General features: G+C 39.0%; 1 protein-coding gene across 3 annotated transcripts in view; it reads left to right on the top strand.

The window, feature by feature from the left end:
* Positions 1 to 11,770, top strand: part of RMDN2 (regulator of microtubule dynamics 2) — an 84,463-nt gene extending 72,693 nt beyond the window's left edge. For 2 of the 3 annotated variants that reach the window (XM_058428929.1, XM_058428930.1), the window contains exon 11: positions 6,424 to 6,983. In XM_058428929.1, the coding sequence (XP_058284912.1) occupies positions 6,424 to 6,477 (54 nt within the window). In that variant the 3' untranslated portion in view covers positions 6,478 to 6,983. Of the gene's footprint in view, positions 1 to 6,423; positions 6,984 to 11,737 lie in introns of those variants that run through there. The other variant, XM_058428931.1, reaches the window with a different exon arrangement.
* Positions 11,771 to 18,513: the final 6,743 nt, after the last annotated feature.

Here is an 18,513-nt window from a genome sequence, read left to right as displayed (position 1 = left end):
TTAGTGATGATATCCCCTTTATCATTTTTTATTGCGTCTATTTGATTCTTCTCTCTTTTCCTCTTTGTTAATCTTGCTAGCATCTATCAATTTTGTTGATCTTTTCAAAAAACCAGCTCCTGGATTCATTGATATTTTGAAGGGTTTTTTGTGTCTCTATTTCCTTCACTTCTGCTCTGATCTTAGTTATTTCTTGCCTTCTGCTAGCTTTTGAATGTGTTTGCTCTTGCTTCTCTAGTTCTTTTAATTGTGATGTTAGGGTGTCAATTTTAGATCTTTCCTGCTTTCTCTTGTGGGCATTCAGTGCTATAAATTTCCCTCTACACACTGCTTCGAATGTGTCCCAGAGATTCTGGTATGTTGTGTCTTTGTTCTCGTTGGTTTCAAAGAACATCTTTATTTCTGCCTTAATTTCGTCATGTTCTTGGTTTTTGGACACTGGCCATTAATGAAAAAGAAACTATTGCCCTGTCTCTTGCCCTTTTATTCAGTAAGTCAGGATTCTGGGTATGCTGTAAGTTTCAAGCATTCCACAGGGTTAACAACTCAGTCTGCTCCTGTGAGCTGTTGACTGGTGTTGTGGGAACAACAACAAAAAAATAGGTACATATTTTCCTCCTCTTCTCATACCACCAAACATTATCATCCTCTAAATCATAACAGAAAAGAAATGCCTCAGGAAAAAAAAAACCCTCCTCTTTTTCTGTGTTGGAGCAATACAGGTTCCGATATTTATTGTGATCTGAACTATAAACAAATAAAACATGCCTCTTGCCTTCTAGGAGGCTATAGCCTAGAAGGGAACATATAGTGTGTGTCCAAATAACTATAGGTCAAAGCAGAAAGCATAAGGTACTAAAAGAAGTACAAATCATCAGTTATGGAAATTTTGAAAAGGGAGAAATTATTTTCACCTAGCAGAGGCCAGGTGGCATCAGAGGTAGACTTTGAAAGATCTATATAATATGGAGTTGTGGGCAAGTACATTGCAGGTCATGAACAGAGGCACAAAAGTGAGAAAGCAAAGCTCTGTTTGCCTGGAGCAAAAGGAATGTGCCTACTTTCCCCCGGACCATGGATTGTACCAGCCTCCCAGTCATTCTCCTCACAGCTTCCTTGCCTCCCACCAGGCCACTCTTGACTCCCAGTAGCAGCCCAAGCAACAGATTAAATGTAAACGTCAACATGTCACTTCCCTGCTCAAAACCCTTTGCTGTTAGGATGAGGGTCAGAATTTTTAGCATGTCTTTCAGGGCTCTGACCCAGCTCCTACCAATCTCTCAAGCTTCATATGTTCCCCGCTCCCCCGTCCTCTGCACCACCCAGCCTGCCCTTCACCCTTAGAACATACTGTTCCCACTTCCTGAAACACTCCTACCCACCCTCTGCTCCTTCCACTAGCTTTATTCCTTCCTATCCTTCAGGCCTCACCGTGGATGCTGTTTCTTCAGGAAAGACTTTCTTGACGCCTGCTGGCAAGAAAGCCCCCTGTACTTTTCCTTGCTATCATTTCACACAGTTATTATGTCATTATTACTGTGATTGTTCCATGAAAGTAACAACCAGGTTTGTCTGATTCATCACTGTACCCCTAATCCTGTGTATACTGCCTAGCATATAATAAGCACTCGGTAAGTGTTGATAAAGAACCAGGGCATTAATATGATACAAATAAACATAATAGTGTCAATAGTAATAATAAAGAGGACTCATAATGAATGTAAGAAGGCTAGACATTGGAAGTATTTCTGTAATAAGCAAAATAGTATGAGCAAATATTTCTCACATTGCATTTTTTTCCTCAGTGATGTCTCCATTTGTATTCTTAGCAATTTTTTTCCAAGTAGTAAAGGTATGTAAGGTATATTTCCATTTCTTTTTCCATGAGAAAATAGGATGAAGTGAGTTATATGTAATACCCCTCCATCTCTATAAAGTTTTTTCAGATTGAAATATACCCCATTAGTGATTTTGCTAACCAAGTTTATTCATTTCCAAAATGTCTAGCAATGCCACTAGTTACAAGAAGACAACCTAGCCATCAGTTTGCTCTCTCATGTGAAATTTCATAAGATGTTTGTTTCTTTCTTGTGGCATTTATAGCTTCTTCCTTGCATTATAGTCATTTGTGGACATGTCTTCTGTCCCCTATTAGGGAACTCTCAGCTCATCACACTGCTACTTGATATTGGGAGTGTTGGTCATTTCGTCTCTAGAGCCCAGATTCATAGGTGTAAGCAGCTTTACATTCCCAGAATTTGAAACTACGGTATTTTTATTATTCATGTAGACTTTTCTTGACCCTAGGAAAGTAATCTCAGATCCTGAGAACCATTTCTTTTTTTAAAAAGGGATTTCTGTGTCTAAGACAGTGTGAGAATGATTTCTGAATGAAATAATGACTTCACTGGCAACCTGAAAGTTGTTTGCCTGGAGGCAGTATTAAAGTTCATCAATGTGGAGCCTACTGAAAAAGCTCAAATATAAAAAGCATTATATAATATTTTGTTTTATGATAAGAGATGTGCTAAACTGGTAAAGAAAAAGCCATATTTTAAAATTGCTGAAACATTTTGAAATGGCATTAATCACCTTTCTAAGACAAACAGACTCATAGACTGGTAAATCCAATGTTACCAGAAACAAACCACAAAAAGAAGTGTACTCTGGGAGTGCTGAAAGTTAAGAGCACGTTATATTTAGCAAGTGGTATAGTTGTCTTTGAAATGGACTGTTGATTAAAGCTCTGAGCTGTATTTCCAACCTGTTTTATGAGTTGAGAAGCATAACTCTCATTGGTAACTGCTCTTAGTAACAAAAATCCTAATTCTGCTTTAAATGTTCTTTCTTAATTAAGATATCATATTTGATTATGATATCTTGGAAACATTGGTTTTCTGGATAGGTTATAAAACAGAATTTGTATCCATTCACTCTGCCTTCCTGTTATAGAAATGCTACAGCTTAGGGTAATAAATGGGTCTCTTGCCAAAATCCTGTAATGTTGTCTCATTTGCTAGAAATTCTTGTTTGCCCATTTCTTTCTGGTTGAAACTTATTTCTTGTAAATTAACTCATCTGTGCTATCCATGCCTGGAGAATTATTCCTAGTACTTTTTAAAAAATTAATAAGGCAGCCAGGCGTGGTGGCTCATGCCTGTAATCCCAGCACTTTGGGAGGCCGAGGCAGGCAGATCACCTGAGGTCGGGAGTTCGAGACGAGCCTGACCAACATGGAGAAACCCCGTCTTTACTAAAAAAACAACAACAACAACAAAAAAAAAACACACAAAATTAGCCAGGCGTGGTGGCACATGCCTATAATCCCAGCTACTAGGGAGGCTGAGGCAGGAGAATCTCTTTAACCTGGGAGGCAGAAGTTGTGGTGAGCTGAGATCGTGCCATTGCACCCGAGCCAGGGCAACAAGAGTGAAAGTCCGTCTCAAAAAAAAAAAAAATTAATAAGGGTATTACAGTATAGATAGTAGAGACAGACTTTTCCCACCGTCTAAACAGACATTTTCATGACTTGTAGAAAGTCTGTTTACAACCCCCTATTTCTACTCTTTTGACTCTTACCTTCTTGTCATTTGCATTTAAAATATATTATTTCTTAAGATTTTGTAGTATATGTAATTGTCTTGGTTGTATTATTTAAATTGATCTTAAAAACACTTTAAAGAAGTTTCTTAGAACCCTTTTATTTATTTATTTTCTTAAAATAATTGATGATACAGCATCAGTTTGGGACTAGCTGTTCTTAACCAGTACCCAGTCTCATGAAGTTGGTGTGTGATAATCATTACCCAAATGCTAGGAGAATAATGACAATTTAATGTAAATAAGTCGCTCTTTTATTTATCCAGTCTTTAGCAGAGAGCATTGATGTAGTTTTCTAAACCATCTTTTTCCAACACTATCAGATGAAATAAATCTGTATTTTTGAATGTGTGTGTTTGGGTGAAAGAGAGATTATCTTTATTCACTTATTTTACAATTATGGAGGTGTACTCTGCTAGAGGCTTGGGATACAAAGAGGAAAAAACAGATACCTCTGCCATCATGAATTCTGTGGTCTAGTGGGAAAGGCAGGCACTGAAAAAGTCATAGCAATAAAATTTGATGAGTGTTTTGGAAATAAAAGCACAGAGATTTATGAGAAAATAAAACTGGTCCTGCAACCTGGGCCATGGGCCAGGAAAGGTCATCCTGAGGTTTTGCTATATAATCTAAGGAAATTAGAATTTAAGCCCAGTTGTTTAAATATTTAAGACTTGCTTGGACAGTAGAGGGCTCATTAAAAATACAGGTTCCTGGCTTTTTCTAGAAAGTTAGAAAGAAGCTCTGAGCTCCAGAATGTGGTGACCCCAACCCCAGTATCATCGTGGTCTCACTCAAGTTTCTATCTGTCTGGGTTCTGCCTTTCTGGCTTAGTGCTCAGATGGCCCCTGAATGAGATTACAGAGAAAGACAGGTGGTGACTGAGTTCTTGACAGTACGACCACAGGAATTGTTGGCCCTTGGCTGGGCGTGGTGGCTCACGGCTGTAATCCCAGCACTTTGGGAGGCCAAGGCGGGCAGATCACGAGGTCAAGAGATCGAGACCATCCTGGCCAACATGGTGAAACCCCGTCTCTACTAAAAATACAAAAATTAGCTGGGTGTGGTGGCACGTGCCTGTAGCCCCAGCTACTCGGGAGGCTGAGGCAGGGGAATCACTTGAACCCAGAAGGCGGAGGTTGCAGTAGGCCAAGTTTGCGCCACTGCACTCCAGCCTGGCAACGGAGCGAGACTCCATCTCAAAAAAAAAAAAAAGAAAAAAAAGGAAATGTTGACCTTTAAGGATATGGCTTTGGATTTTACTCAGAAAGAGTAGGCCCTGCTAGACCCATCTCAGAGGAAGCTGCACAGAGATGTGATTCTGGAGAAAATCCTCAAAACCAGCATCCAGGCAAGAAAGTCTTAAAAACAAAGATAGAACTTCCATGTAGAATATCTACAGGAAAGAGCGATCTAACAACGTGTCAATACTGAGATTCGTAAGGGTGAACTCTGTTCCTCCACAGCAGAATTGGCCTGGGGAGGGCCAAATTAGGAATGCAGCACAATCACATGACTTTAATTTGAGGCTAGAGAAAGTGTGCTATCTCAGCTCAAAGGTGTGGATAGTTCAAATTTGGGAGAAAAGGAATAACCTGAGCTCCAAACCATAACCTGAGTTCTTATAAGAGGGCAATTGCATAAATATAGCCAATATATTAAGTGCCTGAAACATAACGAAAACCTTAAAATTAATCATATAGCTATGCAGCTGGCCTGCTACAAAGGAGAAAACTTCTGTACGCAAAGGAGAGTAACACACCACATGAATGTAACCAACGTGGAAGATGTTAACTAGAGACTATACTGAATGCTCGGCATCAGATTCATATGTGGGAAAATAAATGAATTAATGAAGGTATTTGAGCAAGGCTCTAACAGCCTGTTATGTCCTCAGTAGCAGGGATGTCACAGTGGAGAGGAGCCCTTGGAATATAATGAGTATGAGGAAGTTGTCACAGCTCAACGTTGACTCAGCATGTGTTAGCTCACACTGCAGGGAAACTCCATAAATGTAATGAATGTAGGAAACACTTCATCCACAGAGTTAACTTTTATTCATACCAGAGAACTCTGTCTGTAATCAGTGTGGAAATGCCTTCAGTGACCATTTATCCTTTAAACAACACCTTGAATTAACACTGGAGAGAAGCCATATGAATATGATCTATGTGGGAAAGGCTTCATTTAATGATCTCATCTTAGTCATAATGAGACAATGCACATGGAGAGAAACCCTATAAATGTACAGCATTTGGAAGAGCCTTCAACCTCAGCCCTAACCTTTATAGGTGGTCTCACTCAAATTTCCATCTATCTGAAAGATGCCATCTTTTAGATACCAGAGAGCTCCCACAGGGCTAAACCCTACACCCTTCAGGCAAAGCTCAAGCCTTGATATGCAGAAAAAACTTAGAGTAAAACAGGAAAGAAAGTGGCAAGTTTTTTCCAGGAGGAAGAAACCTGTTGGGAAATTACTAGATAATTCATGCTGGAGAAGGAATTCAATGAAATAAACATGATAAACCCTTTACTCATTGAGCAACACTCCAGGACATGTGAGGATTAATGCTGTATAAAACACTCACTAAGAGAAAAGCTACTTGTCAAAATGAAAAAAAAGAAAATTATTTAAAAAAATAATAATAAAACCCTGTCAGTGTCCTGAATTTGGGAAACTATTTGGTGACTGCACGTACCTTCGTGAACCTCAAAGTTCTCATGTTGGGGAATCTCCTCAAGTCAATGTAAGTCTGTTTCAGCATACTAGATTATCAAGATGAATGCATGAAATTTCATTATGTATTTGTATTTTCTTTATAGGATAAAGAGGCACAGAAAGAGATGCAAAAAATAATGACTTCCTTGAAGAGGTAAATAAACGAATTTACTCTTCAACAAATCAAATATGGTCTACCAAAATTTAAATGAATCAAAGTTGTGCTTTTATTATCCTTTTCTTCATTTTTGTTGTAAGGGTATTGTGCTCAGATTTGAAGGTAAAGCCATGTTTCTGGAGAATGCATTCCACTAGTAGCACTACAAAATTAATTATGTTATTTGGAGAATATATATACTATAATGTCAATGCATAATCTATAAACATGTATGCTTTATATTTTTCTTATCAATAAACTGCAGCCTTAAAAATATTTCTTTAAAATATTTAAATCCAATAAAATGAATCTTCATGAATATTTTATTGTTTCAATGGAGACTTCATAAAACAAAATAATTTCATTAATGTGGATGAAAAATGGAAAACTCAGCAAAGGACATGAACAAGTTGTTGGCAGAAGAGAAAAAACAAACAAATGTAGTATTGTAACTGGTAATCAAAAGATGTGAATAAAATTACAATAAAATACTGTTTTACCATCAAACTAGCTTTCACTCGCGTCCATGTGAAGAGACCACCAAACAGGCTTTGTGTGAGCAACAAGGCTGTTTCACCTGGGTGCAGGCGGACTGAGTCCGAAAAGAGAGTCAGCGAAGGGAGGTAAGGGTGGGGCCATTTTATAAAATTTGGGTAGGTAGTGGAAGATTACAGTCAAAGGGGGTTGTTCTCTGGCTGGCAAGGGTGGGGGGTCACAAGGTGCTCATTGCAGGAGCTTTTGAACCAGGATGAGCCAGGAGAAGGAATTTCACAAGATAATGTCATCAGTTAAGGCAGGGACCGGCCATTTTCACTTCTTTTGTGGTGGAATGTCATCAGTTAAGGCAGGGACCGGCCATTTTCACTTCTTTTGTGGTGGAATGTGATCAGTTACCGGCCATTTTCACTTCTTTTGTGCCATTTTCACTTCTTTTGTGGTGGAATGTCATCAGTTAAGGCAGGGACCGGCCATTTTCACTTCTTTTGTGATTCTTCACTTGCTTGGGGCCATCTGGATGTATACATGCAGGTCACAGGGGATACGATGGCTTAGCTTGGGCTGAGAGGCCTGACACTAGCAAGGATTTTTTTTCTTCATTCGGAAAGCATTCAATGCTGGCAATATTGTCATGAGATGGAGCATTCTCATACACAGTGAGAGAATATTTTGTCACTTGGGTACATTAAATATGAAAATATAAAAAAAAATTTTTTAAGTATTTTGGCACAAACCTTTGGTAAAATTTATCGAGAGCCTTTGAAAAGTGTTAAATCTTTAGTCATGGAAATAATCATAAAAAGTAAAGTGCAGTGACTGATTCATAGATGTTCATAACAGTGTAACACTATGTCCAACAGTAAGAAAGCAGGTAGCCACATTGAAATATAACTACAATCGAATAACATTTTGACATTAAAAATAATTACAAAAATGATATAGGCAATGGCACAGAACATCTTAAGTGCAAGTACAAGTCAAAATAGTACATACATAGGATCTCAACAGTATAAAAATAAGCAAAGAAGAGCATCTGGTAGGGAATACACTAAAATAGTAGTAGTTTACATTTCTGTGGAGCTGTATTTTATTTCCTATATTTCCCAGTTTTTAATAATAAATAAAATGATTTTTTTAGGTTGAGCTTAGCAGTGAGCTATAAAGATTCCCTGCTACCTCTTAATCAGCCTCATCTTGGAAGTCAGAGTAAAAATTTGGATTTTCTGTTTACTGTCCCAAATACATGGGTGCGTGCACACACACACACACATACACATTTATACACTTAAAATTTCAAGCTGTGATGTAGACATTCTGGTTAGGTAAATTAAGCAACCTCCTAGCCCCATCTTCTATAATGGTCAATCAAGATACTTAATCAGTCCAGCTGGTTCTCACTTTCCTCTGACAACTGGTCTAATGTTGAAACTCTTGGCTAGATGGGGCAAGAGTCTTGCAGGTTCTCTCATGGATATGCTGAGAGGTTATGGATACTGCTGGCTATCTCTAAACAGCTAAAGGAATATGAAAGTATAGAAAGGTGAATCCAGCTAGCAGCAAATGACATAGAATCAACTATGTTGTAGGTTTTGTGGGAGGAACTCACTCTGGCAGAGTGGTAAAAACACTTTCTTTACGAATTATGAGGACTACCAAGAAACACTCCTGGTGGGTAACAGTGGGATTTGGGACTCATAATTGGAACCTGACATAAGATCTAATCAGTGTTCATGTATTATATTTTAACAAAAGTCTTGTTTCTCATAATATGTCTTCAATGGACAAGTTGATATCCATTGACTGGGTAATCAGTGTAGTTGTTTCTGGATATGGGCTTGACCCAATAGAAATGTAGTACTCCTAATTCAATCTTTAGAGAATTAGGAGTTTCTGACACACTTGGCCATTTCTCCAAAGGGGTATTAACAGAGGGAATTCCCCTCCTCATCATGGTAACAACCCTTCGAAGGAGCGTTAACTCCCTGCTGTATGCCCCTTTCCAGAGTCATACTGTCATATCTGTATTCCTCATAAAGCCATATAATCAGAGAAATTATGTTTGGGAGGCTGAGGCGGGAGGATTGATTGAGCTCAGGAGTTCAAGACAAGCCTGGGCAACATGGTGAAATCCCATCTGTACAAAAATTAGCTGAGCGTGGTGGTGCACGCCTGTAGTTACAGCTACTTGGGAGGCTGAAGTGGGAGGATTACTTCAACCCAGGAGGTCAAGGCTGTGATGAGCTGTAATTGCACCACTACACTACACTCTCCACTGCACTCTGGGTGACAGTGAAACTGTTTCAAAAAAAATTTTTTTAATTTAAAAATAATTTTTTAAAATTAAAAACATCGCAAATAATTGCTAAATAGCTGAAAAACCATGAACAAACAGGACTAGAATCTGATAACCTAGAAGGGTGTGCTATACAGCAGTGGTCCCCAACCTTTTTGGCACCAGGGGCCAGTTTCATGGAAGACAATTTTTCCCTGGATCCAGGGGTGGTGGGATGGTTTTGGGGCAATTCAAGTGCATTACACTTAGTGTGCACTTTATTTCTATTATTATTACAGTGTAATATATATGAAATAATTATACAACCCACCATAATGTAGAACCAGTGAGAGCCCTGAACTTGTTTTCCTGCAACTAGATGGTCCCATCTGGGGGTGATGGGAGACAGTGACAGACCTATCAGGCATTGATTCTCATAAGTGAGAGGTGACAGCGTGCTGGCAGCCCTCGCAGTCCTCGCTCGCTCTCGGCGCCTCCTCTTCCTGGGCTCCCACTTTGGCAGCACTTGAGGAGCCCTTCAGCCCACTGCTGCACTGTGGGAGCCCCTTCCTGGGCTGGCCGAGGCCGGAGCCGGCTCCTTCAGCCTGCAGGGAGGTGTGGAGGGAGATGCGCCAGCGGCAACTGGGGCTGCGCGTGGTGCTTGCGGGCCAGGTGGAGTTCCGGGTGGACGTGAGCTTGGTGGGCCCCATGCTTGGAGCAGCCGGCCGGCCCTGCTGGCCCAGCCAGTGAGGGGCTTAGCACCCAGGCTAGTGGCTGCGGAGGGTGTGCTGGGTCTCCCAGCAGTGCCCGCCCACTGGCGCTGCGGTCGATTTCTCACCTGGCCTTAGCTGCCTCCCCACGGGGCAGGGCTCGGGACCTGCAGCCCGCCATGCCTGAGCCTCCCCCGCCTCCATGGGCTCCTGTGCCGCCCGAGCCTCCCCGACGAGCGCCACCCCCTGCTCCAGGGCGCCCAGTCCCATCAACCATGCAAGGGCTGAGGAGTGCAGGCGTATGGCGCGGGACTGGCAGGCGGCTCCATCTGCGGCCCTGGTATGGGACCCACTGGGTGAAGCCAGCTGGGCTCCTGAGTCTGGTGGGGACTTGGAGAACCTTTATGTCTAGCTAAGGGATTGTAAATACACCAATCAGCACTCTGTATCTAGCTCAAGGTTTGTAAACACACCAGTCAGCACCCTGTGTCTAGCTCAGGGTTTGTGAATGCACCAATCGACCCTCTGTATCTAGCTACTCTGGTGGGGACTTGGAGAACCTTTGTGTCCATACTCTGTATCTAGCTAATCTAGTGCAGACGTGGAGAACTTTTGTGTCTAGCTCAGGGACTGTAAACGCACCAATCAGCACCCTGTCAAAACGGACCAATCAGCTCTCTGTAAAACAGACCAATCAGCTCTTTGTAAAATGAACTAATCAGCAGGATGTGGGTGGGGCCAGAGAAGAGAATAAAAGCGGGCTGCGGAGCCAGCAGTGGTAACCCACTGGGGTCTGTTTCTGTACTGTGGAAGCTTTGTTCTTTCCCTCTTTGCAATAAATCTTGCTGCTGCTCACTCTTTGGGTCCACACTGCCTTTATGAGCTGTAACACTCATTGTGAAGGTCTGCAGCTTCATTCCTGAAGCCAGTGAGACCACGAACCCACCAGGAGGAACAAACAACTCCAGACATGCTGCCTTAAGAGCTGTAACATCGCGAAGGTCTGCAGCTTCACTCCTGAGCCAGCGAGACCACGAACCCACCAGAAGGAAGAAACTCTGAACACATCCGAACATCAGAAGGAACAAACTCCAGACATGCCGCCTTTAAGAACTGAAACACTCACCGCGAGGGTCCGCGGCTTCATTCTTGAAGTCAGTGAGACCAAGAACCCACCAATTCCGGACACGTAAGGAGTGTGCAACGTACATCCCTCGCATGCACAGTTCACAGTAGGGTTTGCCCTACTAATGCCACCACTGATCTGACAGGAGGAGGTGCCCAGGTGGTAATATGAGCAATGGGGAGCAGCTGTAAATACAGATGAAGCTCTGCTCACTTGCCCACAGCTCATCTCCTGCTGTGAGGCCCAGTTCTTAACAGGCCACAAGCCAGTTACCAGTACTAGTACCAGCCTGTGGTCTGGGGTTTAGGGACCCCTGCTATAGAGGATACATAGGATATTTTGTCAATTTAATCCTCAATCCAATGAGGGAGGTGTTCTTCTTTCCATAAGGTAATGACATAACTGAGGCTTAGCATAAATAACTTGCCACAGACCTTTCTTAACAAGTGGAAAGAGTTGGTACTTAAACACGGCTTATTTCGACTCCTTAATCTAGTCATAGTTACTCACAGTAGATATATAAAAGGTACTGTGTAGATAAAGATGAGGAAACAAACCAAAATAAAAAAGTTATCTGTAATAAGGCCAAGTAAAAAAGGTTTCTATATTAAATACCCCTACTTTCTAAAAACTGAGTAATTTTCTTGAATGACAGGATTATATGTAGAACATTACGCTTACTCCAGGGAATTTCACGCAAAGTGAGCCATGGGGACTCTGGTTTTCTATGGTTACTTCACTCACCATTCATGCTGCTTGACCTCAGAGAAGACAGAATAGCTGCAGAGTGTTCCTGAAATGAGGATTATTCCTGCTGGATCACAAAGTCCAAGCTGGTGGTACACCTGCCACTCACAGATGAAGTACCCAAACTGCTAACTTCTCAAGAGACTTCGTGTACAGCTTTGGAAAGGGGGAGTTCTGACCCAAACTTTGAATGTGTTTGATTTCAGAAGATAAGAATCAAACTATATGTTGCAATTTCTCATAAAACATTAAAGAGGTAACTTAGCGGTCCACAAAAATTTTAGTGATGTCGATGTAATTGCGATGTTATCTTTCTTACTAAATAACAAATGGCCTTCATCGTGACATGAAAATCCATGCCACTTTTCGTTTCTGCCTAAAAGTTATCAAAAGGCTTTTAATTTGATAATATTTTTATACTTTTGGGTTTCAAAAAGCGGTGGTACAAGCTGAATGGGGTTAGCTTTTACACTAAACTTCTCATTTTACCAATAAACAGTTTAAGCGTTGATGTGTAAGTAACAGGGTCGGGGTCAGACAACTGTAGTGACCAAACCAGGACTGGGTTCTAGCCCTTGGAATCTCACTTCTGCTTTCTTTGAGCCCGGGGCTGTTTATGTTTAATTGATTGGAGTCCAGTGTGTCTGATGTAGAATGGGGGCTCTAAGAATGGTAACATTTACCTGGTAATTACCTATTCCAAGTGTTTTTCCTGTATTAACAATTTTAAACCTCACAGCAACCTATGAGGAAGAAACATTTGATATTACCCCATTTAAGATAGGGGAGCTAAAGCACCGGATATTACCATGCCTAACACCGTGAGCAAAAGATCTGGAGTTGGGCAGACTGCTCCAGAGTCCATGCTGTGGTCAGCCACCGTACAATCCTGCCAGCAAATGGGAGAATTGAGATGTAGGAAGTGAAAGAAAGTGGGAAGACAGAAGGTAAAAAAGGAAACAAGGGAAAGGAAAAAAGAATTTTAAAAAGTAGAAGGCCGTAAAGAAAGAAGGAAAACAAAGTGAGAAAATGCAAAGAAAAATCTTGTATTTGTATTTTGGATATTGATAGACATTTCTAGTTTTGCATCATAAATTCCCAACAACGTATTTTGTATCTTTTATTTTTTTCATATACCCGCCTTTTCCTTCCCCTCCTCCACAAGATAAGGTAGTGAAGCCTGTTTTTAATGACTTGATCTACTTGAACTGAGTGTGTTGAGAAAGGTTTGGTTATGGACTTTGTGTTCTGTTGATTGGGAAATTAACAAGAATAATCGATTTCACAAAGACAAGATACATTTTAGAACCAAGTAAATACTTGAAGTACTGCGATTTTGAAGCCCCTCAACCTATGTTTTGCTTTAGATACTTGAAGCCAAATCATGAGGTTGGGTTTTAAAAAACATTGAGATACAATTGACATACAAAAAAACTGCATGTATTTAAAGTGTATATTTAATAAATTTTGACATGTGTACACCCACGAAACCATCACCACAGTTAAGGTAACAAACATTTTCACCACTTCAAATGTTTCTTCATGCCCCTTGGTAATCTCTGCCTCTTGCATCTCTCTCTGCAACTCCATTCCAAATAAAAACTGATCTGCTTTCTGTCATTATAGATTATATTTTCTAGTATTTTATATAAGTAGAATTATGTGTTATATACCCTTTTGTCTGACTTCTTTCCCTCAGCATAATTATTCTGGGATTCATCCATGTGGTAACATGTACTAATAGTTCATTTCTTTTCATTCCTGAGTAGTATTTTATAACAGAAATATACCATAGTTTGCTTCTCCACTCATCTATTGATAGACATTTGGCCTGTTTCCAGTATTTGATTATAACAAACAAATCATCTATGAAAATTCATATAAATGTCTTTGAAAGTACATATATTTTCATTTCTCTTGGATAAATACCCAGGAGTAGGAAGTATGGTAGATGTGTGTCTACCATTATAAAAAACGGTCAAACTGTTTTCCAAAGTGGTTTTACCATTTTACATTCTCACCAACTGTGTCTGAGAGTTCCACTTGCTTGACTTTCTTAGCAACACTTGGTAGGTTCAGTCTTTTTAATTTTAGCTACTGCACTAGGCATGTAGTATATCTGATGGGGGTTTAATTTGTATTTATCTAATGACAAATGATTTTGAGCATTTTTTGGTGCATTTATTTGTCATCTGTATATCTTTTTTGGTGAAGTATCTATTCATATATTTTGCCCATTATTTCAATTGAGACATTTTGGGTTTTGTGTATAGTTTAGAGTATGGCTTGAACTTCATTTGTTATGTTATTTGGATATCTAATTATTTCAGCATTTACATTTACAAACTTGCCATCTATCTAATACTCTATAACATAGCTAATGAAGTTTTGCCTCCAAATCTGTTGAAAAGACTATTGTTTCTCCATAGACTTGCCTTTGTACCTTTCTCAAAATCAGCTTTCCATATATGCATGGGTCTGTTTCTGGACTATTTTGTTCCATTGATCTATTTATTGATCTCAACACCGATACCACACCATGTTGATTAATGTAGTTTTATAGATTTGAAACCAGGTAGTGTTACTCCTCCAACTTTTTGTGTTGTTTTGACTGCTCTAGGTTATTTGCATTTCCATATGAATTTTAGAATTAGTTTTTAAAATTTCCATCAAGAAAAAAGTGGCTGTGATTTTTTATTGTGATTACATTGATCAATTTCAAGTGACATCAGTTTTAAGTCTTTCAACCCATGAATATAGTATACCTCTTAATTTATTTAGGTCTTTAGTTCCTTTCAGCAATATTTTGCAGTTTTCAATGTACAGGTCTTTCACATTTTTGTCAAACTTATTCCTAAGTATTTCATATTTTGATGCTATTATATATTATATTTTCAATTTCTGATTTTTTATTGTATATAGAAATGCAGTTGTGTACACTGATCTTGCATCCTGCGGCCTCTTTAAACTCACTTATTATTTCTGGTAGCGTTTTTGTAGATTCCATTAGATTTTCTACTACTGTGATTATATCAGTTGTGAATAAAGACAGTTTTACTTCTTTCTTTCTAATCTGAAGGTTTGGTTTTGTTTGTGCCTTATTGTACAGGCTATAACTTTGAATACACCATTGAATAGAAGAGGGCAAACATTCTTATTTTATTTCTGATCTGAGGGGAAAGCATGCCATTTTTTGCCATTAATCATAATGTTACCTGTAGGTTTTTTTTGGAGGTACGCTTTTTCTGGTTGAGAAGCTCTTTTGTTCTTATTTTGCTGAGTTTTTTTTTTATGGAATTAATACTGAATTTTGTCAAACTTGTGTTGGTTGAGATGATCATATGGTTTTACTGTTTTAGTTTATATGACGAATTATATTTGATTGAATTTTAAAATATTAAGACAGCCTTGCATTCCTGGGATAAAATTAACTTAGTCCTAATGTATTATTCTTTTTATTGTATCAGTGGATTTGCTAAAATTTTATTTTAAATTTTTGCATAAATATTTACAGTGGATATTGGTTTGTAGTTTTCTTTTAAAGTCTTTTTCTGGTTTTGGTATCAGAGTAATCCTGGCTTCAGAGAATGAGTTGAAATGTACCCCTCCTTCTTAATTTTCGTTGAAAACTTTATGTAGAATTGATATCGTTTCTCCCTTAAATATTTAGTGGAATTCACTTGTGAACCCATCTGAACCTGGAGTTTTCTTTGTTGGGGGAAGTTTTCAATTACAATTTCATCTTCAATTCTTTTAAGAGATACAGGGCTATTTAGGTTATCTTTCTTGTGGAGTGATCTTTGGTAGTTTGTATCTTTCAAAGAATTTATCTATTTTTCTATTTCATTTAAGTTGTCAAGTTTATTGGCACAAATTTAATAATATTCCCTTATTCTTTTATTATCTATAAAATCTGTAGTGATGCCACCTCTCTCATTCTTGATATTCATAATTTTTGTTTTCCCTATTTCCTGTTTTGTATATGTTTCTTCCTACAAAAACCCTACAGGTAACCTTATAACCAATGGCTGGAATTTTATCAATGTTATTGAGTTTCTCAAATTAACAGCTTTTGGTTTCATTGATTTTTTTTCTTTTTCTATTTTCTATTTCATTGATTTCCACTCTCAACTTTATCATTTTCTTCCTTCTCTTTACTTTGGGTTTTATTTACGCTTCTAATTTCTTAAGGTGGGAGCTGAAGTCATTGATATAAGACTTTACTTCTTTTCTCTTTTTTTTTTAAATTATACTTTAAGTTCTGGGATACATGTGCAGAACATGCAGGTTTGTTACATAGGTATACACGTGCCATGTACGTGTATGGTGGGTTTGCTACACCCATCAACCCATCATCTACATTAGGTATTTCTCCTAATGCTATCCCTCCCCTAGTCCACTTCCTTTCTACTATAAGCATTTAGTGCTATAAATTTCTAAGTACCACTTTAGCAGTATCCTACAAATTTTAATATGTTATATTTTCATGTTCATTCAATGAAAAATAATTTCTAATTTCCATTTTGCTTTTTTCTTTCATTCATGGGTTATTTAAAAGTCTGTTTAGTTTCAGGTTTCTTTTTTTCAGGTATCTTTCTGTAATTGATTTCTAATTTAATGCCATCCTGGTCAGCAGTTTGTATGACTTGAATCTGTTCAAACTTGAGACTTGTTCTGTGGCCCAGAATATGTTCTATTTTGGTAAACATTCCATGTACACTGAAACAGCATGCATATTCTTTAAAGGTGAATTACAACAAGTGTCTTTCAAGCCCTCTACCTGCTTTGGTCTCCCCATAGCCTCAGCTCTGTCTCTCCTCAGCACGAGGAGATTTCTGGACTCCTTTTGTGTTTCTGCTCCATATACAGGCCTGGAAGATCTCTCAAAGCAGTAAGCTGGGGCAATAAGAAGGTTCATCTTGTTTGTTACCCATCTCTCAGGGGTCGCTGTACTTTCTTTCTTGCTGTCCAATGTCTTGAAAACCATTCTTTTTATATTGTGTCCGTGTTTTAGATTTTGAAAGCCAGAAGTTGTAACTTTTGAAAGTTGTAACTTTGTAGCATTGTAATATTTTTAAAAATCTGCTCCTCATCACACTTTCCAGTCCTATAAACCATTATTTTATAGATTAAAAAAAACTTGAAAGTATTACATTTCTTTTTTAAACAAGTTTTTATAATGTTTCAAATGCTTCCACTCGATAAAATAAAGCATATTGACATACTATGGAATTACTTATTAAATTAGACTTTGGTTAGAGCTCTGAGACAATTTTTTATTTGTCCATTTTTCAATAGTAACCTTATGCTTTGGCAAATAAAATTGCATGTGGAGAGTTAAATTATACACTCCCTCCTTCTTGAATACTTTATATTTACACAACCCACCTAATTTAAAATTGGGAAACCTAATTGGGAAAATAATCTGCTGAAAATCGCATGTGGAAATGCCATTGGAAATTATTAATGCCACATAACTGTGGCATTAATAGCTAAGCCCTAATTGGACTGCCACTCTCGGACAGACTGGCCCCACCATGTAGAGTGTGGAATTCATCTGGATCCCAACATTGACTGTCCTGATCTTTAAAACATCCCAGTTATAATGATAGTGACTTCCCAGCCAAGCCACTAATTCATTTATTTATTTTGTCTCTTTGTTTGAAATGCATTTTATTTCCCTTGTGTTCTTCAGTCCTCAGAGCTCAGTGTACTTTGCAATTGTAATTAATCAAACATTTATTGAGCTAAAATTATGGGGACTATCCAGAGGCTGATCCAGATTTCAGGGACCCTGAAGCTTACACAATTCGGAGAATCTTTAAGAAAAAGAATACAAAATTGCAAACACAAAATTAAGTATGAAAGTGACTTTATTTAGAATGCAAAAGACATCATGACAAATTATAAAATTTTCAAAGCTGACAAATACTACAATTATCATATCCAGAAAAATAACATTTTATTGTTATTTATTAACTGCATAGTACATCTAGAATACTTTCTTTTACATACTCTTTGTTGGCTTCATCATAATGGCATTATTTTTAATGTCATTTTCTATTGAAAGGATAGAGGATGAAATATTGTTTTTTCCACTAACACAATTAATTGACGTTTTTCTTTCTTATTATGGATTATTTAGAAAAGCTCCTCTCAGCTTCACTTCTTGCTAGTAATGGCATGTAGCAACTTCCTCAGCAGCCCTTCTTCCCAGGGTGAGCCCTCCAAGAACTCCAGCCCTTCGAGCCCATTGAGCTGGGTGCAGATGGCTGTCCTGCAGCCCCTGGTTCAGCTCTGCCCGCTGCAGCCCCTGGGCCAGCTCTGCCCAGCCTCTGCACCTCCCATTCCTACCCCCATCTCACCTCCAATTGTGGGTGGCTCCCAGTAAGAGCCTTAGTCATTGTGGGCTCTGAGCAGGGAACCAAGCAAGCTCCTTTTTATATCCTTCTCCTTGGGGGTCAAAGTCAGGGTCTGAAGCTCAATGCAGGCCCCCAGAAACAAGCTGTAACCGGAGCTAGCTGATGTGGAGGTTGGAAATTGCCTCCTGACCATCCCCAGAGCCAAATCTGCCATGGCTCTCAACCACTTTCCTGAGGCTGCAGCTGTTTTTATGTGGGGCAGGGAGGCAAAGAACAGGAGATTGGGTGGGCACATATCCATGCAAATAAAGTCCTGTGAGTA

The sequence above is a fragment of the Hylobates moloch genome, unplaced genomic scaffold (genome assembly GCF_009828535.3).
Source record: "Hylobates moloch isolate HMO894 unplaced genomic scaffold, HMol_V3 SCAFFOLD_15, whole genome shotgun sequence".
Lineage (NCBI taxonomy): Eukaryota > Metazoa > Chordata > Mammalia > Primates > Hylobatidae > Hylobates > Hylobates moloch.
Note: the sequence above shows the minus strand (reverse complement) of the source record. Positions and strands in the feature narration are given on the sequence as shown.